General features: G+C 39.6%; 1 protein-coding gene across 1 annotated transcript in view; it reads right to left on the bottom strand.

Annotated features, from left to right (window-relative positions):
* nrg3a (neuregulin 3a) overlaps positions 1-27,594 on the bottom strand; it is a 357,673-nt gene that overhangs the window by 107,846 nt on the left and 222,233 nt on the right. The window contains exon 2 of the mRNA XM_029521625.1: positions 24,013-24,142. Coding sequence (XP_029377485.1) covers positions 24,013-24,142 — 130 coding nt within the window. The remainder of the gene's footprint in view (positions 1-24,012; positions 24,143-27,594) is intronic.

Genomic DNA, 27,594 nt, shown 5'->3' on the forward strand with positions numbered 1-27,594 from the left:
ATTTTCTAAAATGCTGCACTGCCTACAGCTTTCAATCTCATAAAAATGGTGAGCACTAATCCCTCATTCCTCCTCTCTGGGCTTCTGCTGCTCTCCAGGCTTTACTGCAGTCTGCGGAGCCCTGGAGTCTCTTGGGTTTTAATGGCTGGCTCAGTGAATCTGGAGGACCTGCCTGTTTCAAATAATAGCCATGGTATTTATACAACCTGTACTTTCTAAGTACTTCAACAGAAGAAGCCATTATTTAAAGGTCTCATGTTGCATAAAGGCAGATGCCAATGTCTTTTTTAATTTTGAAGCAGGTTTACATAAATACAGTCACCACAATGAAGCCCATGATATGGTGCTTAGGCAATTTATGTGGTTTTGGTGTGCAATTAATTTCTTGCTTTCAGGCTCATATATGTTGTGGTTGATCCGCCCATATGTATAAAAATATAATATACACATCAAAGTAAGCAGATGCATGTAATTTATCCATAAAAATTGTGCATTCAATAAATGTAATGGTTTTAAAGTTCCACATTGTCTAAATGTAGATGACCACATATTGTTTTACTTTAAAACATATTAATGCATTATATTAATAAAGTGAAAGCATCAAATGCCTCATTCTACAGAGAAATGCTCACAGTATTGTAGAAACTCAGCCTTTAAGTGAACTTCAAGTGAACTTCTGTACTGTGATGTCAGCTATATAACCACTCATCGCAGACATGGCTGAAGCCTTGTGCATGTGAACCCACAGTCCAACCTCGCAGTTTTAATTCAGTCACTCAAAAAAACCTTTCAACCAGTCAAAAGAGAGGCTGGATTTACATGTTCAGCGTGTACTCTCTTTCATAGTGTATGATACAGTCATGTACAGTCAGAAGTGAGTTGGTCCGAGCAGATCTGAGCGGTGCGATTGTTGGTAAACAGTCATTTAATCAGTGAGTGTCTGAAGCTATCAAACACCTGCCAGAGACATTTTCCATTAAACGGGCTGTGTCAAATGAAACCCAGACTCACCCTGTCAGGAAATCACATCGTGGCACAGGTGAATAAACTGCCTGGTACAGTTCGTTTCGAATATTCCTCTCAATCTTTGTCCACCACATCACTTCATTTGTGTCATTACACATAATTAAGAAATTCTTTCAGAGGCTGATGCTGATGATGCACTTGTAAGATCGTCTGACTGGTGGCATACACCTCAGGACTGCTGCCCTTGTGGCAACAGAGATATGCAATGTTGAGATAAGATGATGTGGAAAAGAAAAACATGCCCCACAAACCCTTGATTTTTTAAGGAATTGGCTTAAAGGTTTTGTGGAGGAATAATTTCACTTTACACGAAGTGAGAAGGACCCAGAAATAACCCCCCCTCAAAAAAAAAAGACAAATCTTTGCCCAAGAAGAGCAAGAAAAAGAGAACATCTGAAAGAGGAATAATACAAAATTATGACAACATTTGTCAGTTTCATAATGTGGAGATGGAACTAATATAGTGGGTTTGAAGTAGGTTGACCAAGACAGATGCTGTGACACAGGGAAAGCAAGATAGAGAGAAACTATGCGCCGATAAGATGCAGTAAATGCCTTTGTCTCGCCGTGACATAAAGAATATTTTAATTTGAAAGGAAAGCACGAGAGGAAGGAGTTGAGGAGACAGGTGGTTTATACAGAGAGTGATGCCCCTTTTCTTGTTTCATAAACTATTTTTGCATCCCAGGAAGCAGTGAAGGCTTAAGTACGGTACTACAAAAGAAACAACAACAACAACAAAAAAAAAACATTGGCAAAAATGCTGGAGTCACACACGGGATGCAAAGACGCACATGCAGAGATATGCAATTGGGCTCTGTTTATGTGACTAGACAAGAGGAGAGCGACAGTGAGCGAGAGACTATAATTGTGGACAAAGATAAAGTGTTTCATGAGCCGGGTGATAAAGTGCATATTAAATTAGCCTTAGCTCTATCGATTGCTGCACTGCAGCAGAAATGGATGCCTGGCATATCAGAGAGATTCAATTATACTCATATAATCAGCTTCAATTCCTAGTGGAGCGTGAGTTGGACAGGAGGAAGGAAGAGGCGGCGATGGAGGGAGTCATTTGCATCGACTGTATAGAATATTGCTGCTTATGGTGTGACAATGAAATAAAACTTGCAGTGTGAAAATGAAAAATATTTATCAATTTTAAAAAGAATTATGAAACAACAGCTGTGGCATTTCAAATCTGTGAGAATATTTACTTCCTCGCCTCTCGTCCTCACATTCTCCTGACATCTTATCCTCTCTCACGCACTTGAGCCCCCTCCATACCTTAGTGCTGTGCATTCTTCTTCCTTTGTAAGCATATTTCTGCTCATTACTAATTCATTAGTCATATTTATTGAAGGGGCTCTCTCTGAAGGGGCATCAATGTCTTATTTACACATTTAGGCAATCTATGGACTAAGCTGCGATTAACTAGCCTAGAAAAGCTTTAGCAATATCACCATATATCTGCAATCAGGGACATTTACCACCTGATAATGTGGGGGGGAAAAAAAAAAAAAAAGTCTCACTGGAACAAGAAAGATGGAGGCATCGCGCACCCAATACATTCAGTAAAGGAGTATTATATTACTGTACAAGTTCCATACTTTAAAGAAATTAACTGCCAAATGAATAAATAAATAAATAACTCACTGGACAGATGCCTGTGTCAGAGCATCTACTGTTTGTCGCAGGTAATATGTTTTATGTGATACACAAAAACGACAGAATGTAAGAGCGACACAGACTCACAACCAATAAACACTAAGTAGTCCTGACAGGGATTCAATCATCTGTCAGGCATTTTGTAAAGCAGCTGCAAGAGCAGACAGATACACAGACATCGTCTCGGGGAGACCTCGATCTGAGTAACAACACTGAAAATTCCACTTTCAGGGAAATATAAAGTATACATATAATTTCCATGTTCTGTTATTTTTTTTTTGTATCTCATGATAAACTGCACAACTACGTCAACTCTTCCCCTCTCTATTAAGACATCCTTTGAGAGGAATCATTTGGTATGTATTATTTATTGATGTTTTATCGTTCCATTAAAAGCCACAAAAAACAAGGCCTTACAAAATACAATGGGGCACCTAATGGGCAAAAAACAAAAACAGTCACCACACATTGTGTGCAGTAATTGTGCAAAATATCGATTTAGATGCTTCTGCTTTTTCCATTGACACACGATGCTCATTTGTAAAAGAGATGAGGAAAATAAAAATGCAGCAGTAATATGGCTGAAAAAGCAAGTACTAAAATGGAGCATTCAAAATAAGATTTTTTATTTCTAACTAGGATGGCTGACAACATTTTGCTTAGAACTCCCTTATTAATGACTTCCTATTAACATTTGTTATTGTTTAAGACTCATTAGAAACTCGTTGTGGTTGACTGACTTTAATGACAAAAGGTTGACATTAACATGCCAACTATGTGATAATAAAAGTGTTAATTTATAACTGATTTAAGAGTCATTAACTAATTCTATAACCACTAACAGTTTACAGATAAGCCATTTATAAGCCATATATTTTTAGAATAAGCAAAACCTATATGTAAAGAAAATAAATAATGGAAAGACAACTGGTAGTTAGTGTTGATATCATGCCCATGTATATACCCCACTCCACACCCAATCCTCTCCGTTTCCTTCTCATCCATTCTCTTGGCTCTGGAACATAATTGAATTACTCTCATACTCCCACATAATCACTTTTCATCCCCAAAGCTTGACAGTTTCCCTGGTCTGACAGAGAAAGTCTAATTACTGTTTGACCTTGACTCTCATTCTCTCATTTTCTCTCCCTCTCTTTCTCTCACTCTCTTCCCCTTGTTCCTCCTGATCAGCCAGTCTCTCTCCGTCACCTCCGTTCCACAGACACCTGTTCAAATGTGTGAACCCTGAACATACTGACAACCTGTCCACATTTGCACCTTTGGCATCCACGGATGCTGCCACAATTGGACGTGTACAAATGCTGTCACACAAGCGTGACCTGATTTCATTGCAGTGGTCGTGAAAGCCACATGGGCTTTTAACTTTAGGTCTTAATTTCCTTCGATTTCATACCATATATAGATGCTCTTACAGTAATTTAAGTCTTTCATGGTCTCCAGCAGTATAAGGAGCTCTTTTTTTTTTTCCCTTAAAGACTCCAGGCGCTCAACTTTTTTTCTGTGCATATACCGCTTCTCTGTAAGTACATGACCGGGATAATGTGTGATAGTGGGAAAATAAAAAAATAAATCACACTGTGTTGTCACTGCAGTCATCCCGCCTGCTCACCTTCATCTGCTTTTCCAAGTCAAATTTAATGTTGAATAGAGAGCATGTTGAAAGGAGGTAGATAACTTGTCTGATCTTTATTATGACAGAAATATAGGCAAACCAAGGCTCGCAAACAATGGCTACTGTGAACCCTTTGATTTCATAACTGGCAGCAGAAACCTCACAGACCTCCATTCCTCCTTAGACAGCCGCTTCAGTCCAGATTTCTCCTCATGCATCTGGTGTGAGACTCACCCTGTGTCAACTTGGGGGATCTCTGTTGGGTTAGGGGTCACATATTTTGAAGTTTTTTTGTGTCTTACTTACTGTGTTGATATCCTTAAATTATTTTTGAGACTTTGAAACCATCATCTTCTGTCTCCGGCCTGTCTGTGGAGATTTATTAACACACGGTTGGGGAACCAGGAGGATCAGGGCAAACATTGGACAGTGAGTCCAGGTGGGCAGGGCTTATGAAATGGCTGAAAGCCATGACTTCACCAATTCCCAGAAGTCCTGACAACTGGTTTTCACACTCAATTTCTGAATACAGACTGCAGTCATTTCTCTGTGGACTGATATAGATCCTGGAGCTGATTTAGAACCAAAGAAGACACAGACCTTATAGGTCTGGGTTCTGACCAGGCCAATAATAACAAGCAGTTTTTGATGGAAGATGCATGATTTTGAAGTCAGCCAGAGGCAGGGGTCGAATCCTTTACCGGGAAAAAGTAATTATTTGGCAGCACAGTTTATTACTGTTGCACATACTAATATCATTTCATCTTTTTCTTCAACAAGCAGCTCAAAACTTGTGAAACTAAAACATATCCAATTAAGTATTTTTATGTGAATTCTATAAACCAACATATCCACTCATTAAGAAGACCGATACTGAAGTAATACCTGTGTGATACCTCATTCAAATAAGCAGATGTTCCTTTTGAATAACAAACTCAAAATATTTGAATGGAAATGGAAAGTTGTAAGGAATACTTGTGATGAGTATAAATATATATATATATATATATATATTTTTTATTTTGCATTTTGCATTTTGCATTTTGACTCTTATACTTCAGTTGCTCAAACTCTTGACATCAGTGTGTGGTAGTCTGATGGCTTCAGTGCTAAGGGCAAAACACGTGCAACATATCTTAGACATCAGGCATCTGAGTCTGACATTTTAATTACTAGAAAGAGTTTTTAATGACCCTGAAAGATTCAAAGTGTCTCTCACTTGTGGCTAATTGTCTTCAAAGATGAACTAGGGATAGCAGCTCAAACCAAAAAGTCATTCATTTCCTCATTAGGCACAAATCACTTTGTGACAGATATTTTAATACAAAAGCATGCAGACAGGCACAGGTGCAGAAATGTGTGTTCTTGTATGGGTTGCACTCAGCAGCCAACGTGCTGTGAATATCACTGCACAGTTAAACAGCTCCGGAGGTCTATAAATAATATATATGTCACATCTGAGAACATTGTTTTCTTACGTTTATTCCCAGAAGACCTCTGCAACAAACCATGCTGCTGTTGCTATGGCCAAGTCACATGGCATTAATTGGTACTCATTTGACACTTGTAAATGCACACCAGAGGTAAGAAACAGTCAAGAGCTGAAGAAGTCTGGCTCTGGGTAAAGGCTGAAGGTGTAGGTAGATGTTGTGTGGTCTGATCCCACTGCTCTGTGCTGTCTATTCTCCATGTTCTCCCGCCAGCTGTAACAGAGGGTGGATCAGCAAATGCACCAACGTTTACCAACATTTAACCACACCAATACTAACGGTGATATGGATGGAACCACAGGCACATCTGCACAGCAAAAGAGAGGTCCGGCAAATTCTGAACTTAAGATTCCACATTCAAGGATGTCGCAAGCCAGTGTGTAATGCCTACCTTACAATTAAAGCTATATTGCTCCGTATGATGTACCAACATTTTTTTCAAAGCCTAGGTCTAGGTATCTTTTCTACCACAGTGTAAACAGATTTATAGATATTTCTGTCCTTTCAGACTATTCTGTTGTTACTCTGTGACTTGCCAGGAAACAACATTTTTTGTTGAGTTCATCCATTGGTCAGCTTTTAAATAAATCAAACTACTGATTAGTTTCCTGTGATTCTTTTGAGTGGAAACAAAGTGTGTTTGATTTTGACAGCTTAATTCACAAATTAACAAGAAGCATGTCAGTGGCACGTGCACTATTTCCTATAGGCTTAGTGGGCTCACAGATTTGAGTGAACCACCATCTTTGGACAGGATGACGAAAGACAAAAAATAGCCTTCTGACTCAATCAGACGAAAGCGAGCCTCTGATGGGCCTGCATCAATATTTCCACAGGGGGCAGGGAAGTCAGTTCGCCTCTGATCTTGATTCAGGCGTTTTGCTTCAAGTCATGTCAACTGGCTTTGCTGAATGTTTTGCATAATTTGCAAACAGCTCTTCCAACTTAGCGAAGCACTTATAAGCAAACTAATAATTGATGGAGTTTTACATACCAACCACCTTCATGGCTGGATTGAACAGCTGAATATTGCATTTCTGGCTCTTGCTGTCATTTTATATTACAGTCCACACTGATGAAACATCAGGTGACACCAGAGGATGCTCTTTTGGCTGAGCACATACACTTGGGCTATACATAATAAATAATAAATAATAATAAAAATAACAGCCAATTATTATTTACGCTTAATGTATCCCAACATAGTTTCTGTTTGTGAATACAACACAGATATGTCCTGCTCTTTCCTGTGAGAGCAGGACATATGTGTGCCTGTGTGAAGTCTAGACTTTGTTCTGCAGCAGGTTCGAGATGGACAAAGGATCTTTAAAGCATAATCCTTTTTGACTTCTTGCTATAATTGTGTTTTTGCTGCCTTTGTGCAAATATCATGGGAAACAATATCATTTTAATGGTCTTGAATCATTATTGGTTTTCTCTTGGACAACTAACAACTCCACCTATGGCTAAGTGAAGTCATTAAAACAGTTAACCTGAGTTACTACTCTGGTAAAAAACGTATCCCAAAGACCCAGTAAGTCTTAAATATCTAATTTCTTTCACACATACAATATAATCAATTGATAGAACTCAGTGATGAACCAAGCTCCAGTATAATACATTAGCAGTTTAATTAAAACATCAAGAACTTTTCCTTCCTGTGCAATATCATTAAGGTAAAGAAAGCACCAACATGCAAATCATTTGGTTACGTTTTATTTAGCCAACTATCCACAGAAAGCAGTCAGCCAAAGTCAAACTTCCCAAGCTCTGATGTTGAATAATTATATCTCAATAGTGTAGCAAGTTAAAAAAATATATGCTATTACCCACCACGTATGCATATATGGATGCCTAATTATATGTGGAAAGGGCCTTTTCCATTGCAAAAGCAATTGAAAGGGATAAAAATGAAAAAAAAATGAAAAAAAGATAATAATAAAATAAAATAAATAATGAGCCAGCAGTGTCTCTTCTTCCCTTTCTCTAAATTACATCATATATGAACATTTTCTACTCACCTTAAGAGAGTCTGAGAGCAGATGCTATTAATTCTCTTAGAAGATTATTCATAGGAATGCTCTATATGAACACTCGGCCCATCAAAATGATTGTTATCCCTCCCGTCAGCTCTTTTTTACTAACAGATGCTTGATTAGCATGCTGGGAGACATTAGTAGCCACCATTGCTTGCTTGCCAGATTTATAACACGTATCAGAGCTAATTCCACCGACTTCCACCCTGCGCCACTCCATCTGCAATGCTGATCGATCTGCCCTTTGTATCTCCATAAGCCAGCCTGCTATACACTAACAGAGGAGGTATAAAGTTACTTTGTGACCTTAATAAAACCTTCACTTTCTACTTTACTCTGCTACCGACTCCTGACTCAAGCAGCTCAGGAGCATGTTCACATAAAAGCAAACACCCTGACCTGCTCTGGACACTTTAAATCTGTCCAACACACACCCACAGACCCCTTCTATGCATCCATAGTCTGTTTGCTCTCCATGATGCTGTGACACAAAACCAGTTGCCACAGGAGAAAAATAAATAAGCCAAGACTGTTTTGCCATGTGAATGTACAAGAGAGAATGGTAGTACACAGGTGGAGGGAGGCAAGGGGCACTTTTTGATGGCCCTGTTAAATTTTTTTTTTTGCAAAATCCTTTCATTGGAAGAGGCTAAAAACATAATTCTGCTTCAACAAAAGGGCCAAAGCCAAAGGTCATTTTGTTTCTATAATAGTTCTTCAACAAAACATAGTGCTGGGAGCAGCTAAACACACTTGAAAAACACGAACTGAACCCTTTCAAGGTCTTAATGTTTTGTACATTTTCAAAAGAAAATTTTGCAATTTGCAATCACGACTTGGCCCTTGAAAAAATAAAAGAAATTGAAAAAATACAAAAAAAGTGCTACAGAGCTCTGTTCGCCAAAACCACCAGACTTACAAACTGTTTCTTCCCACAGGCAGATCTCCCCATAAGCCAACTGACAACCTCATGAACATTTGCACATTACTGTACTATTGTATCATTTCCCACTACAAATATTTCTAAATTCAATATATAAATATTTATATATATCTATATATATATAGAGAGAGAAATGTATATGTATGTATATTTCTATTTTTAATTTTTATTTATTTTTATCTTTCCTTTGTCCAAGATTGAAACACCGGAGTCAAATTCCTAGTATACTTACGCATACCTGGCAATAAAAATATTTCTGATTCTGATTCTGAAAAGGAAAGTCACTTCATTCATTCCCAAAGCGCAACAAGGCCTTTAATTTTTTATCACAGGACCAGGCTTGTCAGCACAGCCAATAAAGTCAAAAGTGTGGATTTCATGTGTGTTCACTGGAAACCAGCATTTGTTCTGCGACATGATGAATGAGAAGGCATTGTGTTACATTTCATTTCTGTGAGGTTAACTTTGGCATGCCTTGGGGTTTTTCCTCTCATACAATTAAAAAAAAAAAATCTTAATTGTGCCTGAGACTTTGACTGCAAACGCTTTCGTCAAAATCATAGCATTTCTTTTTCCATGATTAATGTATTTTTATAGCATAGAAAATATTGGGATTTATATGTTAAGGTCAACTTTAAAGATCCAATAATTCAAACTTTCCAGTGTTTTATTTCAAGCGTACCCACTTAAGATAGCCATAAGTTGATATATTTGTGGTTTTTCATCTCAAAAAGCATCTAAATCTAGTTTTGCCTCCCCTCTTGTAGACCTGCCTCTGATAGGGAAGACAGACAGGTGGAGTCAAAGGTCACAAGTTTGAGGGCGGTTATATTTTGCTATTAACTGACAGTGCAAATGGTCAGTTTTCAGCTTTGGCATTGAACTGGGAGTGTGAGCTGGGACTGTCATTGTGCTGTACTTTACAATGCTGCTGGAAGCAGTCCTGCAGCCTTGAAATTAGCTAGGGTCTTATCACGTTAAGTTCCCTCATCTTGTTTTCAAGATATTTCTTAACAACATAAAAGATATCACAGAATGCACAAGTCCAGATGTAAAACAAATGGCTTAATGAGACAACAGAGATTATCACTGACAAACTCCGTCACAGTGAACATGAAAACTGATCTCCCCACCGGGGCCCCTTTACAGCCTGATATGTGTTTATAGCAAACTGTTACTAACTTTGTTTCAAAAAAATTGTATTAACATCATAAAGATTCTGCTGAACAGACACACGTTGGCAACCTGTTGCCTGCAGCGAAGCACCCACACATAGACGCTTCACAAAGATGTACTACTGGTGGGATTCACACACAGTTTATCCAGAAAGCAGCTTCCCCCCTGCACCTTTCCCACCCTTAGGTGCTCATGAAGATGAGACACTTTCCAGTTTCGATATCTCATCAAGTGTCACATGTCAGGTGTCACCACAACAAGAGAGCACCTGAAAAAATCTCCCCATTATGAGGCAGCAAAGTTCAGTAGCAGGAGAGCACAAGTCAACAAGAAAGCAACATTGTGCACGTGGAGACAAACACTTATCATACTTCTGCAGCCTTTCTAGAAACAGATAGAGCCACAGAAATTAGCAGAGGCTTTTTAAACGTTGGCAGCAGGATCTTCTCAGCAGCTGTGTCCCAATTCCCTACAATGATTCATTTAGTCTGCGTTTTCAGTCTGCAGTGCAATCACACCAGGACACTGTCAGAGTCAGGAACTCTGTGTGGGAAGCCAAAATCAATTTTTTCATGATGGGTGACAAAAGAACAAATGAATGAGTGCTGGAGTCAAACTATTTTGCTCTTTGCTTTTGAAGTATATTGGATTCACGGGCACAGTGAATATGTATTTTAACTTACTGATAGTTGGACGCGTAAAACTGTGAAATAACAAATATGCCGCAATAGAACAGAAGGACTCAGGACACAAGAGGGGCACTCAGTGTATGTATCAAGCTAACGGTTTGACCAAGATGTTTTAACCTTAATGCTGTGCCAATATTATTTAACAGACACTTTTTTGTGTGTCCAGGTCTGTTTGTGTGTTTGTGTGTGCATGTGCTGTCAGTTAGCTTGGTTTGAGCATTGGGCCCCAGTGACATGAGACATGCCGGACTTTGACACAGAAGCTTGCCAGCATCCATCAGCATCAGTGCCATTATCTCACACAGCCCCGCCCACCCACCCACCCGACTCCCACCACCATCGCATCAACCACACATTTTTGCTCCCCAGATAAGGCTGCTGTATGCTAAATATCAGTGATACCGTTCCATCTCTACTTCTCTCCCACTCAAATCAAAGGAGTGCACAGACATACTGACACACATCTCCCTCACTTTTTCCTTTCACTCATCCATGCACTCTTCTTTTCACTCAGTAACAAGCTGACAAAAGGACGGGCAAACCTGCAATACATGATGGCATCTCCTGACAGATCTCCTGACCTCGGGCTAAGAGGATAGAAAGACTCCTATATGGTCTGTCTCTGCTTGAAGCGGAGGATTGTGGGGCTGCGTTTCTGAAATACATTCTCCAGTCTTGTCCTGGCATTACAGTAAGTGAAAAATGAAATAAAAATGAAAAATAATGGCCCACGTTATTGGGTACTTTTTGCTGCACATGATTATCTTGTTTATAGCCAGCAGTGTTTATGTACACATATAAACACAACTCCCACGCTCACATTAACACTCTGACACACACACACACACACACACACCTACCCAACACACATCTTATAATGATCTATTACAGGCAATAAAAACATTATATGCAGATTAGGGTGGACTGATTAGAAATAATCTGGAATGTCTGCTGAATTTATTGATTAAATTGAAAGAAATTATTTCAGGATATTTCATCATTTACAGGTGATAAAATGAATATATGAACCTTCAAGTTTTACCTCGTTCACAGCCGATCCTGCTGCTGTTACTCAAATGCGCAAATAAATAAATGGGACTCAGAGCCACAATTTATGCCAAAATATTTATTTATTTATAGGAATTTTACATAAAAACAACATAAGAATGCTACATGATTTTTGATCTATGTGTTGGAAGTTGTTCTTTCTTGCAGCTGACAATGGAATCAGGTTAGAAACGTTATTTTAGTATTGAATTGTAAAGCTTTATGTCCCAAATCAATACAGCCAAGTATGAATGAGTTCTTCATGACATTGTGGCAAAAGTAACTTAGGGGCAAGCTCACTGTATTCATAAGGTCTCTTATGTATCTCTGAAGGAGTTGGGTTTACTAAAAGAAGACAGTGAAGAGTAAATTATAAAACAGTATTTTAAATGCATGAGTTAACTCTTCTGAACACTTTCTGACATTTCTCAGACTTGGGACACACTTACCTATCAACTGAGCTGCACTTCAGCGCTCAACACTTTCTGGAGCGGCTTTCAAAGGCTGGACTTGCAGTTATTCAGGCACGCAGTTTTTCTCTCACATTTATTTTTGCCTGCCTCGTCTCCTTAGCTCTTTGTCCAACTACAACAAGTCAGTCATTAAACGATGTCACATAGTAGTTTCTTGACCTTGGTAATTGACAGCCTATTGTGGATAATTAACAGTTTTCTGATGATTTCAGTCGCAGCCACATCATGAAAATGCTTTTTCCTTGTATGAAACCAACATGAAATTTCATTCACATTTAAAGGACAACAAACCAACGACAGCGGAATAATAGCTCTTCAACTGGCAGTTTCCAGCTGTACGTTTGGATTTCATGATTGCTAATTGGAAGATGGCAGCCGAATGGGACAATTAAAGGGCCTCCCATTAAAGATGTCAAAAACGACCATCAGCTGAGTGTCAGTGTAACCGTGACCTTCATGAGACTCACAAAGTGTTACATATTCATGAACACTTAATGGGGAAAAAGGAAGCATGAGATGGCAGCCTTCTGGAGCCACTGTGTGCAAACACTACTATTATTACATATATTGTTGCATGTTTGGGAAGCATCTGTGTGTGGGTGCCTTGCTATAGGCTACATGTGCTACACGTTTGTTTACACGTGTGTGCATACGAGACCTGCTCCTCTGAGAATATGATGGCACAGGGCTGCCTCTTGAGAGTGGGAAACAAGACATATCGGAGACCGGAGCGCTGCTGCCATTTTAGGAGTGAAGTGCCCTATGGAAAAAATGTGCGTCAACAGGCTGGTGCAGCTCCTTGGTAGCACTGGCACTCTAGGCCTGCTTAATATTGCAGACGCTGCTTGTTTTCAGTTATTCTCTCTTGTCTTATAGTCCCTCCATGTCCCTCGCAATATCTGCCCTCTTTCTCCCCTTTTTCTGCTCCAAGCAGTCCTTTCCATAAACACATTTCACTCTCCATCTTCCTCTTTTTACTGTCACATTCACTTCTTCTCCCTCTCTCCATGCAAGCTGAAACTCACCTCAGTGCCGGAGCTCAATCAGTGGGGAAAGATTCCCCAAGGTAGCCCTGGAAAGTCTCGTTGTCTTTGTGGCCAGTTTAAAACTTTTTCTCTGTTTTCCTTTTTCTTTTTTTCCTCAAAACAAATTAAGTGCTACATGGTCTGTTTCGCATTTATATACAATTCACTGTCCTGCAGGAGGATGCTACACAAATTCAGTCTGAGTTTTGGAGGGAAAAGGAGGGTTAATTTGCATACATTTGCATCATATTAACACATCAAACCTGCTGACTTAAAAGGGATGTCTTGATTGGGAACAACATCACCAAATTACTGCATGTCCACTCGTTCTTCTCCCTCTGTCCTTCCACTATCTCCTGAGCCGAGTTCACCCTTGATTTACCACTGACTATTATTACTGTACACATCCTGTCTGTGTATGTTTTACATAATCATACAGAATACTGCTGGAATATTCCCAAGGTTTGATGTGCTGTACACTTCCATCCCATTTCCATCCATCACCTTCTTCCCCTTTTCCTGCTTCTTGCCTTTGTGTTGTACGATGCGGACACAGCGAGGTCTGCTACTCTGCTGCCTCAGGGCACACACTGAGAGGTTTGGCACACTTGTCCAAGGGTTTCCATTTATGTTTGTTGACATACATGCACCTAAAAATTGCTTTAAAACATGACTGCATGTTCCTCAGCCCCCTGCAGATGAGCTGAGCTGTGTGGGTGTTGGAATATAAATGTTCTTTCATATCTCCAGTCACTGATTTACATCATTTACAGTTATGTAATAAAAAGACACCCCGAGCTGTCACTCACTTTTAAGGGAAGCGAAGGAGCAGGAAGTTCAATTATCTTTACTTTCCCTATTGCCGTTTTGATGTTCTTGATTCTCCTGATACTACCGCATATCTACATCTTCCCCATTCTGTGAACGAGTCCATGATTTACTGCACATTACATAAAAGAGCATCATGCAAATCCAAATGTCTTTGGTTTAAATATCACTTTTCTCCCCCCTCTACTCAAGTTAACATGATAACTGGCTACATCCCATCTTATCAAGTATAGCTTTTTTTACACCACTTTAGCAGGTGTGAGCAGCTTTTGAAAATTGAAAATCCTCTGAACACATTTGCCGCTATCAGAGGGCACACTCAGCCACAGAGACCGCCGATATCACATGCGGTTATAGAGCACACACAGATGCAGGGGACAAAGAATGTGCTGGTAAAACAGATACGTCCTGTCTCAGCCCTTGAGTTGCCATCCTGTAGGGATTTTCAAAACTTATTCTGGAGCTGCAGCTCACTCTGTTTCACCCATGAGTACAGTAGAGCTACAATTACTGGTTTAAAAGCGCCATGCTAAGGACAAAATTTTATTCTGCAGATCAATTTCCATTGGCGAAAAGCCAGATGGTAGGGAGCATTGCAGGTTTTTGCTAACTTTAGCAATGTAGCAGTAGCATAGCGCTCTCGAAGGGGAAAAGGAGCATACATTTCAAGGCACATGATCAACTGCTTATCACTATAACAAACCTGCACCCGCAGTGCTTTATTTATTATGCACTTTCTTACTGAAATCAAATATCAGCATATGTGATTGCAACAAAGGTTTTTAAGCAAAAAGGTGTTTTTATCTCCTGATGGTCTGGTGCAAAACATTTTTTTGCCATCTTTTCAGGGAAATCATGAAAATTATATTAACACAACTAAAAACCGAAATTGTTAGATTTCTTGGTGTATTATATCTGACTGCTTTAGGACATTCTTCATCAAACCGTCTTTAAAATCCTGCAATTGGCACCGTCAGGGTCCACTGGCCACAGGCTGTGAGGGTTACTCACAGGAAAATGTCGCCGTGATTAATGATCGTAATTTCTCTAAGTATAACTTTTCATAACAGTGTTTGATGTGACAATTATTTAAAGCTTTCAGGGATTACCACCATCAGTGAAAATCCCAATTTATCATTTCCTGTGAGTTTCTGTTGAAATAATTGTGATGCCACAGACTGCAATGATCAATAACAGCTTCTTGTAAGTATACATTTTTTCGAATAAAAATAGCCACCATTAATTGTCTATCACACACACACACACTGTATATGTTTAATTTGGCAACAGAGCCTTAAGTGGATAATCTGTGCTTTTTCCCAAAGAGAGAGAGAGCTCATGCAATTGCGGAATGAAAAATGTTAAATCCCATTAATTAAAACTGACAAAGATGCCAATACAAATCAATAGGAAGTTGAAAAGTTATTGGAGAGTTTATGGAAGAAATGAAACTACTCATCGGACCAATTCACCTCCACATGGGAGCCACAGTCTTGCAGAGGCAGCTCCATAAAACCTGATAAAACTAATTTTAAATATTATACTTACATTTAATGAAGCCAAAATATGTGATTGACACACAGCGATGATGGAGAAGATTCACTGATTAGTAAGACATCCCAACAAGCAAAATTTCAACAACTACAGAAATCATTTCTCCAAACCCTCAAATATTACTCAATTATTACCCTGACTACATCAGGAATACAAAGTGTATTCAAAATGTTGGCACAACAACCTAGTTAGTTTTAGGGACAGATTGCAATAAGTAAACACTTCGGTCATGATGATTACAAAAAGATGTGGTGGTGGTGTGGTTAAGCTCATAAAATAATTGAGATCCCAGTTAAAAACAGTAGCATCAGTGATTTCCTCTTCAATTTTTTCGCTGACTTATCCCTCAACCCTGTTGTATATTGTCTCAATGTAAAAAAAGAAACCTGGCTTCCTTCTTATTTGTTTTGCTTTTATGCTTTTGCTCTTTAGTCAGTAGCTAGCAGAGAGGGGAAAAAACCTGCAGCACAGGTACCCAGTTGGATCAAAACCAGGGATGCCCCAACTCTGTGGCATGCGCTCCAAACCACCCAACCATCAGCACTCTTGACTTCTTTCTTCATTCAATGAGTAATCGTTACGACAACTAGAGGGCCTTGTCAGTAAATATGTTGTGTCAGGGCATTCACTGAAGAGACTGCTGCTGTGTCACACGACCACATAGTTTTATTATTATTATTATTATTGTTGTGAAACAATAGAAGGAAATTATGGGTTATAATAGGCTTCTGAGAAATGGGCCAAAATAAGCTGTGTCAGTATGCATATGATGATTCATTGTAAATCTAAACATGTATATATATATATTTGTAGCTTAAAAGCAAAATAAAAAAAAAGGATCATAAGAAACCAAGAATGACAGAAACATGATGACTTATTCCTTTGTAATTCTTTTGTAATTATTTGACTTCCCTTTATATAACATTTGACTGAGGTGCCAAAAGATCATTGAGCCTTCTTTTTTGTGCTAATTAAATCAGCACTCAGTGACTTATAGTTGTTTGGCTGCCATCACTCACACCCGCCTGCTCTCAGTCGCCATGTCACCACAAAAAAAAGAAAACACTCTCATTGCCCATTTCCTGGTTCGTATTTATCTTCTTACCCACTCGGCCCCCCCTCCCAGCTTCTGTTTTCCATACCCATGCTGAATGCTCCTCTTTGCATCTCGGAGGATTCACTGACCAAAGGCAATGCCTTCTACCTGTAATATGTTGTCTCTTATCTGTTTAATTTTCCTCCACCACAAAAGCATGCCACAGCATCAGCCCTTTTCATTACTGTCGGAGAGACACCAGTTGAACTCCCACTGGTTTGCCATTATTATCGCACAGATGGTGGTGAGGGCTGAGAGAGATAGCCTGAGCGCCAGAGATGGAAAAAAAGAAAGTGCAAAGAGGGAGTGGAGGGTGAAGAGGAAAACAAAACAGGAAAATTGTGAGAAAATGAGTGACTGAGTTGAAATTTGGAGCAACTTGCGGTCAAACAGGAGCGGAGCCAGAGCATTTTCTTCGGAGTGGCATAAGGGGTACCACCAGTTAAACCAAGGGGACCACGCAAAAGTCCAAAAAAAAAAAACAAACAAAAACAAATACTTTTTAGGTTTTACTGTTAAACTGTCTATTTCTGTCTTCATCTTGTGTTTGTTGACTCCATTATCTCACTGGCCTGATTACACAAGCTCGGCTGAACAACAAGAAAATCATCATACATTTCATTTCTTCATCACATTTTTGCTTTTGTTCACAATTTCATTATGAGATTTTTTTTTTATCTTGCCATCCTAATTCAGTTACTTTAGCATGGAAAAGAAGAAGTTTTGTTTAATAGTTTCACATGTAACAGAGCAAAAAGCAAAGCAATTCTGAAGCACTCACAAATACAACGTTGGGTTTCTTGCTTCAACTCCCATGTGTACTTGCTGCAGGTGCTGCAGGAAAATATAAATTTATTTCAAGACTAAGGAGTGGTGTCCTTACAGCCCTTACTTTGCAGCAGATATTCCTGCACTTGTTTCAAAATAAAACCACTGCTCCTGTTCTTTTAGTTCAATTCTCTGTTTTATTTTAGCCTCCTTTTACTTATTTAGTTATTTTTTTTTTTTTTCTGTAGAAGGTAGAGCTGCAGCCATTTTAAACAACTTTACATAATGTACTGTCATTCCAAATAACTGACTGAGCTAAGAGCCAATGTCAATTATAGGGGGTGGGGGGCACATGTGGGGGCCAATCAGATTATAGGGGAGCCGGTGCCATCCTGTGCCACCACAGAAGCTCCGCCCATGGTCAAATTCTCAGTAGTGAAAATGCATGAGAAAACCTTCCGGAAAACTAAACTAAATATGGGAAGAATATACTGCCGAGACTACTTTTTGCACAAGCACAATTTCAGTAATATCTCCTGATACCTCCAAATGTTGTATATACTAAAAATAAAACGCAAACGTGATGATGCCTGTGCATCAAGGTGATTTGCATGGAAAAGCAGAAGAACGGTTCCTCTTCAGGCGACTGAGGATATCAATGCAGGACGTGATCAGACTGTGTCAGCGACAAAAAAAGTCTGTCACCACAATGGGATATTATGGGGTTGCAGTGCATAAATGCCTCATTACAAAGATGAATGCACATGTCAGAGCTCAGTGGTGCAAAAATCTGATGCACTGGTCTGCCTTCTGTTTTCCGTACTCATGCTGAATGCTCTACAGAGGCAAGGGGAAAAACAGTGATATGGTTAGAGGAGCCATTCTTCACCATATTCTCTAAAAGCCTGGGTCATTGGGGTTACTGCAGATCAATAACCGAGTTGATCTCCGTGACCACCTTTATCCCACGATGAAACATCCCAATGAGGGCGGTCTCCCCCACGATGCTGTACAACAAATACATCTATTGCATATAATTTTTCTATGCCTTTAATCTCCTTGCTTACTGGCAGTTTAGTGTGTTATTGCTGACATGTTTTTAATTTCATGCATGCTTCTTGTTTAGTGGCTTGCCAGTATATTTACATTTGTTTGTGTGTGTGTGTCTACATTAGTGTGGAAGGTGACATGTGCTCCACTGAGCAACCACTCAGACCCTGACAACGGTGTAGCAGTGTATACTCAGGTAGGCTATGGGTCCCCTTTGATAGACTGGAAAGGGTTTTTTTTTGTCCTGGTAAAACAAAACAAAAACAAGGAACAACAACCTACTGCCCCCAGACCTGTTGGTATGCAACTATGCACGGCTTAGAGTTAATTTGACCTTGAAATGATAATGAACTCAGTTTTTACATATTACATTTTAAAAAGCAGCCGTCTCAGATTTAACGACTTATAAAATAATGATCTCTGACTGAAACGCCACGATGGCCTTAGATTAAATATATCCTTAAATTACGCATTTGCTCTGTGCAGGTGACAGGTGATGTCTGTAAACTGCCGTCAAATTGTCTTAAAATGGCAGTGTAATCTGTCACAGGGATTCTGACTAACACATTGATTTCAAGTCTTGTTGAGCGTAGATGTTGTTGTAAAATGTGTGATGTTTCACTCTTTTCTTGTTTGTGTAAGGTTATGTTTTCTTTTGTTGGATGCGGACCAAAGAAAGATTAGCTGCTTCCATTGGAGCAGCTAAGAGGGAGCCGTAATACAGTAAACAATGGACAACAGATCCCGGGGATGTAGCTCAGCCTTAGAACTGCATGCTTTGCATGCAGAGGCCCTGGGTTCAAAATACAAACACAAACCAGCAACCGACTTGTGCACCTTCCGAGCCCAGAGAAATGGGGAGGATTGCAACAGGAAGGGCATCCAACGTACAAACTGTAGCAACATCAATCGTGCAAGTCACAGAGCTGACTTGCTGTGCTGACCCTGAACAGGGAAAAAGCTGAAAGAGGGAAAATAAACAACACCAATGTGACAATGTGGAAATAATGCTGGCCCATTTTTTGGTGAACTAATAATGTAAGAGCAGCACTTATCTGCGCAAACCCGGGGCATCTATTTATTGTTGAACAGGCAGATTTTAGAAAATTGAATGTCAATAACTTGATCCATTTCTTAAATTAACTCCTAAGCAACCTTTTCGCTTCAATAGGAGGATGTTTTGTTGAAGCCTTTAGTAGGAGCTCTCAATCATGAAATAAAAGCATCGAACAAAAAGAAAAAATGAAGAGGATGAACATCAGATTTTACAGCAACATCACTTTTTATCATTTCTATTGAAATGTCCTTGAGTCGTGTACTTTTCATCTGTTCATCTCAAGATGCATGTGCAATAAAAAGTTGGAGATTTTGCCAATATTATTTACATCAGGCATTCTGTTAAAAGGTAGGAGGGGACCTACAGAGTAATTTTCACCATTTCTTGCTTCATGAAAGCATCAGTCTGCAGCATAGACTGGAGGAAAACACCACACCCATGAACACACAAGCTGGGGCAAGGTTTGTGTTTGTGCATGTGTTGTATATCTGCCGCCACCTTCCCTTTCCCATCAGACCCTCCACATCCTCATTGATCTCATTGGCAGTGGCCTTTGCAGGAATCGCTTCCAAACCACCACTAACTCCAACTGCCAGGTAAGATTGCATTTCCATCGCTCTGGAACAGTCTCTCGACAAAGGGCAATGAGATGGGGGTTAGGCTTAAAACTTTTTTGATAACTAGACAAAGGGGAGGAGGGCACAGAGTTCTCTTCAGAAATAAATAATAAATGCAACAGGAAAAATTTTATTTGCTGTAGATAGATAAACTAAACAGTGAGAAGATGAAAAGTTGAATATCCATGCTGCTAGCCTCCAAGAAGTGACAAATGAAATTAGAACATTGAGCCCTCTGATCATGAAAGCAAAGACAGACATTTAAATGAGAGCATATAAGCAAACGGGAGAGTATTATATTTAAATAGATGCAATTTGAACTGGTAATTAAATTAAAACTACCATTAGAGTTTTTGTTCTTTGGGTAAACCCAGCTAAGATGAAAAAAAAAAAAAACACGTAATCAAATTCAGCATCACATACTTTTATAACTGAATGACTTGGCCTCTTGCCACAGTGAAAATATTATATTAGCACACTGACTAATTTACTGGTAAGCTGAGCACTAATGATTGAATGCCTGACTATGTTGCCCAAAGCAGTGAGCATTGGTGTGTGTGTGTGTGTGTGTGTGTGTCAGAGAACGAGTGGTCTTTATGACTGACATTGGATTCCTCCAGTCTCTACATCACATCCCTGTAGGTTGACACACAAGACTGTTGCACACACCGACAGTACTAAACAGCTCTCTGGGGGACTATCCCTGTGCTTGTTTTACAACCGGTGGGGATTTGCACTTGATGTTTGAGTTATGAGTCATTGGGACAAGAAGAAAAAAAACAAATAAATAAAATAATCGTGAAAAGGATCAAGTTTTATCTACCAAATAAAAATGATTAATACTTTGACAAAGAATGCCACAAACTGGCTCAATCTGTGCCCATTAAATGCCTGGATTGATCACTGTTGAACGTGATTTGTCTCAATTTGGTGTAAACATGTAATGATAATGATTGATCCTACACCGGGGGTGAAATCCGTCATTGTTTTTGTCGCTGAAGATAAATGAACCTCTGGCAGCATGTCGAATGTAGCACACTGTAGCTAATTTTCCCTCTGTGGTGAATTTTAGCAATATTTACTATGTATTACTGATATGCATACCATCTAGTCCTGAGTCACTTTCCTCACCCTGAAAGTAAATCTATTCATAAAATATCCATTTCAACTTTGAGTCCAAAAGGACTGACTCATTAGTTCAGTCTAAAATATTACCCCGTCCAAACTCTAAATGTTATTTTTTAATTAAAGTGCTAAACACACCTCATAGTTTTTTACTGCATGATCACACCAGCTGTTATTCAGATTCGGAGCGGATGGTATTCGATTTGATGGTCCATGTCTTTCCTTTAGAAAGCTCATTGCCACACGATTAAGCAGCAGAGATCAACTCTGTTCTCAGTACCTCGGTTTGCACATTAACACACACAGACACCGTGTTCAAGGCCGTCCCAGCGTACATTGCAAACCTTAACAGCTCTGCTTGTCCACAGATTACACCATCACGGCAACAGAAGCAAGCTGGTGGTAGTGGTGGTGGGGGGGGGTGAGCTCCTCCCGTCTGCAACTCCCAGTTGACCTACACCTACATCTCTCCTGTGCTCTCTTTGATTTCTGCCTTTCTCATCCTGCATCTTCTTCACTCTTTCAGCCATCATTGCTACTCTGTAATAACACAGGAAGCTGCGAAAACAGACAATTGTGCTATTGTGACCTCTAGTTGACTTTTGACTGGATTAAACCTTCTGTTATATACTGAAAACTGTGGAGAGATTAAAGTGGGTAACTCTTTTAGTTCACTCACTTTAAGCTGCTATCTGTCCAGCTGTCTACTACAGTAATGTGATTTCCGAACAGTCAGTCTATTCTGTTTCTGTAAACCCAACCTCACTGTCAGCCCACTTTGCAGAATAGGATTTATCAGCAAAGTTTATATTGTTCTTCACGTGTCTGTGAAGCTGCGGACCCTTGCAGCTACACACATTTGGTATTTAGTGGACGAAGGTGGTTCATGTATATGTGTGAATGTTTGGACCACCTAGAACTACCCCACGGTTTACATTATTCTCAGGGAGTTATTAAAAAAACCTCCGATAAGTTTGGTTCAAAGATCAGAATCGGGAGAAGGGGAGGATATGACTGCAAGGCCTGCGGTATCTAACAGGATTTACGTGAACGTGTAAACACACTGAGCAAAAACTGACTTTTTGTGTGCATGTGTACATGGTTTGAGGATATATGTGTATTCACTTGCACACACTTATCTATCTTATCTCCTCTGTTCTCAGCATATATTCTTAATTTGATCAATCTAAGCTGCTGAGCCAAAACATGCCTATCATTATCATCCACACCGCGATGCACAAACACACAAACACACAAAGGCATACACACACACGCACACACTTGTGCGTGCATACAAATGTACTTGTAGCCCAAGGAAGGCAAAACAGACTCTTTGAAAAACAGGTCGGGTGGAAGTCCTGCGGTTAGATTTTGGAAGAAGTTGTTCTGGGACTTAATTAGTAAAGGGCCCCCCATTTGAACAGATTAAGTGCCCATGAGCTCTAGTCTAAAAACTGGGACAACGAAGACACACAGGAGCAACACACATACACACAGGTTACACGTACATACAGCCGCTCACATGCACAGCTGCAGAAAATCTACCTATACAGTTTATGTCAGAGGGTTCGCAGAAGGGGCAGCTCCTATAGATACCTGCCAGCACCAAATGTCACAATTGATGTTTTGAAGTCTGCATGCTTGAAACTGGGCACAGATACGTTTGCAGCTTTGTGTGTCAACTGCAGTCACTGTGATGTGATGCAGAATACAAAGAAGTATATAAATACAAAATAACTAACAATCTCCAGAGCAACATTTAGAACATTTCTGCAGCATAATCTATTTTGCAGCTTTTGATCTCTTTGTTTGTTAAGAGTCTAGTAATCGTTGATGTACAAATGCATCACTCATTACACAAAACACAATAATGAATACCTTATGCAAAAAGTGCATTATGCTGAAGAGAGGCTGGAGAACTTTCAGTGGATGCCGTAGATCTAGGTCAATTTTGGATTCTATTAACAGTACAAGCAGGCTCCCCTCTCTGTCAAGACATAGACGACACACTCTTCAGAGCCATCCGTCTTTTAAACCTGCAGGGTGTGGTGAATGTTTTATACTGAAAAAGATGCCCGGTGGTAAATGTCAGGAGTCAGCAAAGTTTATTCTAATCCAATGGTGGGCAGCCAGAGCATAATCGAAGGTTAATTTAGGAAATGACTGAAAAAAATTCAATGGGAATTTACATTGTTACTGGTCACATGTCACTGTGGCTCAGTCTTATAGTGTGTTTGGCCGTTTTACTGAACTGGTGTTGTCTGCTTTAGAAACTTTGGATCTACCTATCAGAACTTTTCAGAATAGGCAACAAGCTCACAGCAGTGAGAAACAAAGATCTGAAAAGGTACTGTAATGATCTTTGGCTGGCAGTAGACTTTCTATGTGGACATTATTTTAATGTGGGGCAGTCAGTGGGATTTCAGATCAAGATAAAGAAAAGAAACGTAAAATACATTCTGGCCCACAGGCTGCAAATTTCTAACCACTGGTGTAGACCTTCTAGTTGAAAATATGCATTCAGCTGATTGAGTAGGTTAATGGTTAATAACCTGTTTTATTATGTATGTATTTTTAACTCGGATTTTTTACATATGTAACCTACTATGGATGCATTTGCAAAAACAAAAAAAAAACAACAACAACAACAACAAATGTTATGCGTAGGAAGATGCAGCAGAGGGGAAAGAAGTGTCATTTACTTAATCACTTACTTGCAGTGCTTGTGAGGCCCACTAAGCGTCTCAATGACAAAGCACTCGCCACCATTTAAGCAGTAAGCCAGGTCCTTCTCATGACAGGGCTTGAAATGCTCTGAGTGCAGCGGAGGGACAGTTGGAGATGCTGCAAGACAAAGACAAATTTGTTAAACACAATCAACTCCTGTATACACAATGGAGCATTCTGTGTGTCTGTGTGTGTGTGTGTGTACTTATTTATTTATTTATCTATCTATTTATTTATTTCACTGAATTGCTGTAAGACTCAAACAAAACAAAACAATGGAAATCAGTCATCCAGCTGAGGCTCTTAACTCTTCAGCCAAAGAGCCATAACAAGTATACTCATAACACACTGCATGTTGTGGATAAAGCCGACGCGCTATTGTTTGTTTAGACCGTGCAATGTCCCGGCAAAAGATGGATGGAGGATGGTTAATAATCTGTCCTGCTTTGATTAATACTCTGTGGTCACAGCTGTGCTGTTGGAGAGCTCGACTTCTCCCGGCCATTTATCATATCATGCATGGCTGATTGTGCACAGTGCACCCTTCTGAGGGAATCTGCCCACTGTACCTTAAGAGATGATATAATAATTGAAATTTATAACATAATCACAAGTTGCTCAAGAGTTATAATGGGTATGCAAAAGGGGTGAAAAACAATACGGAGGCATTTCCAGGCGCAGTGATAATGATGATAATGATAATGAAAGGAAAAAGAAAAAAAATGTTATTGTACAGACTTCAGACGGACAGTTATCCTTCAGTGGGGCATGGGCCTTGAGACGTTAGGAGAAAATAGATCTTCACCACAGATGATCTTATTAATACCAGATCAGGCTGCTGTTTCCTTTGTGCTTACAAGTGAAAAATGATTCTACTGCGGGCTCTCATTAGCTCATCCTCAGACATGTTTTTTTTAAAGCGACTGGAAGAAAAGTGATGAACTAGAACTTTATGCTTCAGTGAAAATCTGGTTTACTCGCAGGACGCAGTCATCACCACTACTATACTGATTACTACATTAAGTTGTGCTTTAATGGTGTGTGAAATATATAAACAGCAAATTTCTCAATCAAGAGCTTAACAGAGAATGATGATGGTGTGAAGGATGGATGGGTGAGGAGAGGTGAGTTACTTCAGTTTGGTCTCAGATCTCTTAATCGGCAGTATGAGGCATGTTTGTGGCCGGGTGGTAGATTAAGTTATAGAAGTTGGATGCTGATTGGCTCTCTGGGGATCTTCAACAAACCCTTGGTAATTGGGTGGTGAGGGACTGGTTTGTGTGCATGAGGTTTAGTTAGGACAAAAATTGAGTCAGCACTACGAAGTGAATTTATTAGATAAGAAAGTTACACGGGGTGGACGTAAACCACAAGACGATGAGTGTGTTTTAATCTCGTAAAAGAGATGTTTAAAATAGTTCACATCTTTAGTTGTTCTGTTTAGTCCCAAAAAAAGGTTTCTATGATTGTAAGAGCTTCAGTTTGAAGGTCTGGAGTTTGAAATAATTAGATGTTTACTTCGCATCGTAGAGCTAAAGGGGATATGCCTTGGTTGCATTCTGGGGAATTTTGGAATTCAAAGTTTGAGCCAAAAGGCAGCAAAAAGTCAGACCTCACTGCTTCAGTTTTGACAATCTGTGACAGATCTGTTTTTTCATCAACATGTTTTTGCACCGCCGCTGTAATGTTTACTAGCTAAACGCATACTTTATGAGAGACATCTGTGAATCCTGGAGTCAAGTAAAAGCAGTATATCTGAGCTGAAGAGCATTTGCAAAAATTATTTTAAAGGTCAATCCGATTCAACACTGTCTTAGTCTGATTTTCCAATCTGTCGAGAGACGCCGCTTTTCAACAGACAGGATTAAAGGTCAGCCGTGCCATAATTTCATTGGTTCATTCCCATTAAAGTGAGTCTGAGTGTGATGGTGAAGCCCGTCGCTACTCTGAAGTCACAGCACACTGTAAATGTTGATGATCCACGCACAAGGTTGATGCAGGAGAAGGATAATGTCCAGTTCCATCTGACCACAAACAAACCTCTCTCTCACATACAAAATGAGCATTGTGCTTATTCCAGACATATCCACCCTCAGTCTGGATCCATCATTTGTGTATTTAACTGCATGTAGTAGAGCAATATATATTTTTGCTCTTCGCAACAGCTACAGGAAACTGACCAGTGTTGATGAACAATCACGAGACAACAAAAAAATATAAACAGAAGACTTTGTATTCAGGGTTAGTTAACTTTTATGATATACCTACTGGTGATTCAAAATATAATCACCAGGAAGTATACTTGAACTTCCACAAATGGAATGAGAATTGATTTTAACTCAAAGCTATAAATCAACACCTGACCATCCAGGGGGATTAATGATGTGTGGAGGGATCCAGAAGTGGATTCACTATGTTGAATGCCATTCAACACATAAGAAGCTTCTCAAGTATAAGGGAGTCAAGAAACTGGAAATTAAGGGTGTAGAGGTTGTAGTTGTGAATGGGTGTGTGGTGTGTAGTGTCACAAAGAAGTGTATCTGTCCTGTTACACAATATAACTGGTGGTTTAAACCAGTCCTCCAACCACATTCTTTCCAATCCTCTTATACAACTCAAAGGATTGTAACCTCAAATTACACCACTGTGGCAGCAAGCATAGTGGACCTTGGTCATTGTGGTTACACCTTATCTAAACTTCAAAAATGGAAAATATTTAGTGTAGAAAATATGGTTAGCAGTCCATCACACAGAGACAGACAGAGACCAACAACCACTCCCACTCAAGCCTACGGACAATTTAGAGTCACCAGTTAACCCGAGCATGATGTCTTTGGATGGTGGGAGGAAACTGGCGTACCCGAAGGAAACCCATGCAGGAACGGGGAGAAAATGCAAACTACGCACAGAAAAGCCCCGGTTCGGGAACTGAACCTGCGACCTTCTTATTGTGAGGCAACAGCGCTAACCACTATGACTCTGTGCCGTGATAATAGTTTGGGTTAATATACAGTACAGGTCAAAAGTTTGGACACACCTTCTCATTCAAATGAATAGGAAAGTGTGTCCAAGTTTTGGCCTGTACTGTAGGTACAAAATGTAGTTTAGGTTGACAAAAAAAGCTCCTTTTTTGGCCAGTCCATCCACGTCAACCTCCTCCTGATGAGGACTTTACTTTTAGCTCTTTAGACCACCATAATTTTCCCTCAGCTCCCGTCAATCAGAAAAGGCACTCAAATTCTCTTTTTTGATGACGGATGTGGGACATATAAAATTTTTCTCTGCAGTTTATGTGGATTCACATAGAGATAATGCGATCAAATTCATTTTGAGAACGCATTTTCCACAGCTGCCATCTACAGTAGAAAGATAAAGGCGTGACTTTAAAAAGAGGGAACTTGACAATACCACATGCTTGTCCTGGAATAGTTGTTTAAGCTTGTAGTGCCTCACAGTTAGCACACAGGGACACTGAAACAAAGACCAGACTCACAAAGCACTGCTGTGTCATCCTTTGCACTCACTCTGCAACAACACTACATTTTATTTATTTTTTTTTTATTTTTTTT

Source organism: Echeneis naucrates, chromosome 15, assembly GCF_900963305.1.
Source record: "Echeneis naucrates chromosome 15, fEcheNa1.1, whole genome shotgun sequence".
Taxonomy (NCBI): Eukaryota; Metazoa; Chordata; class Actinopteri; order Carangiformes; family Echeneidae; genus Echeneis; species Echeneis naucrates.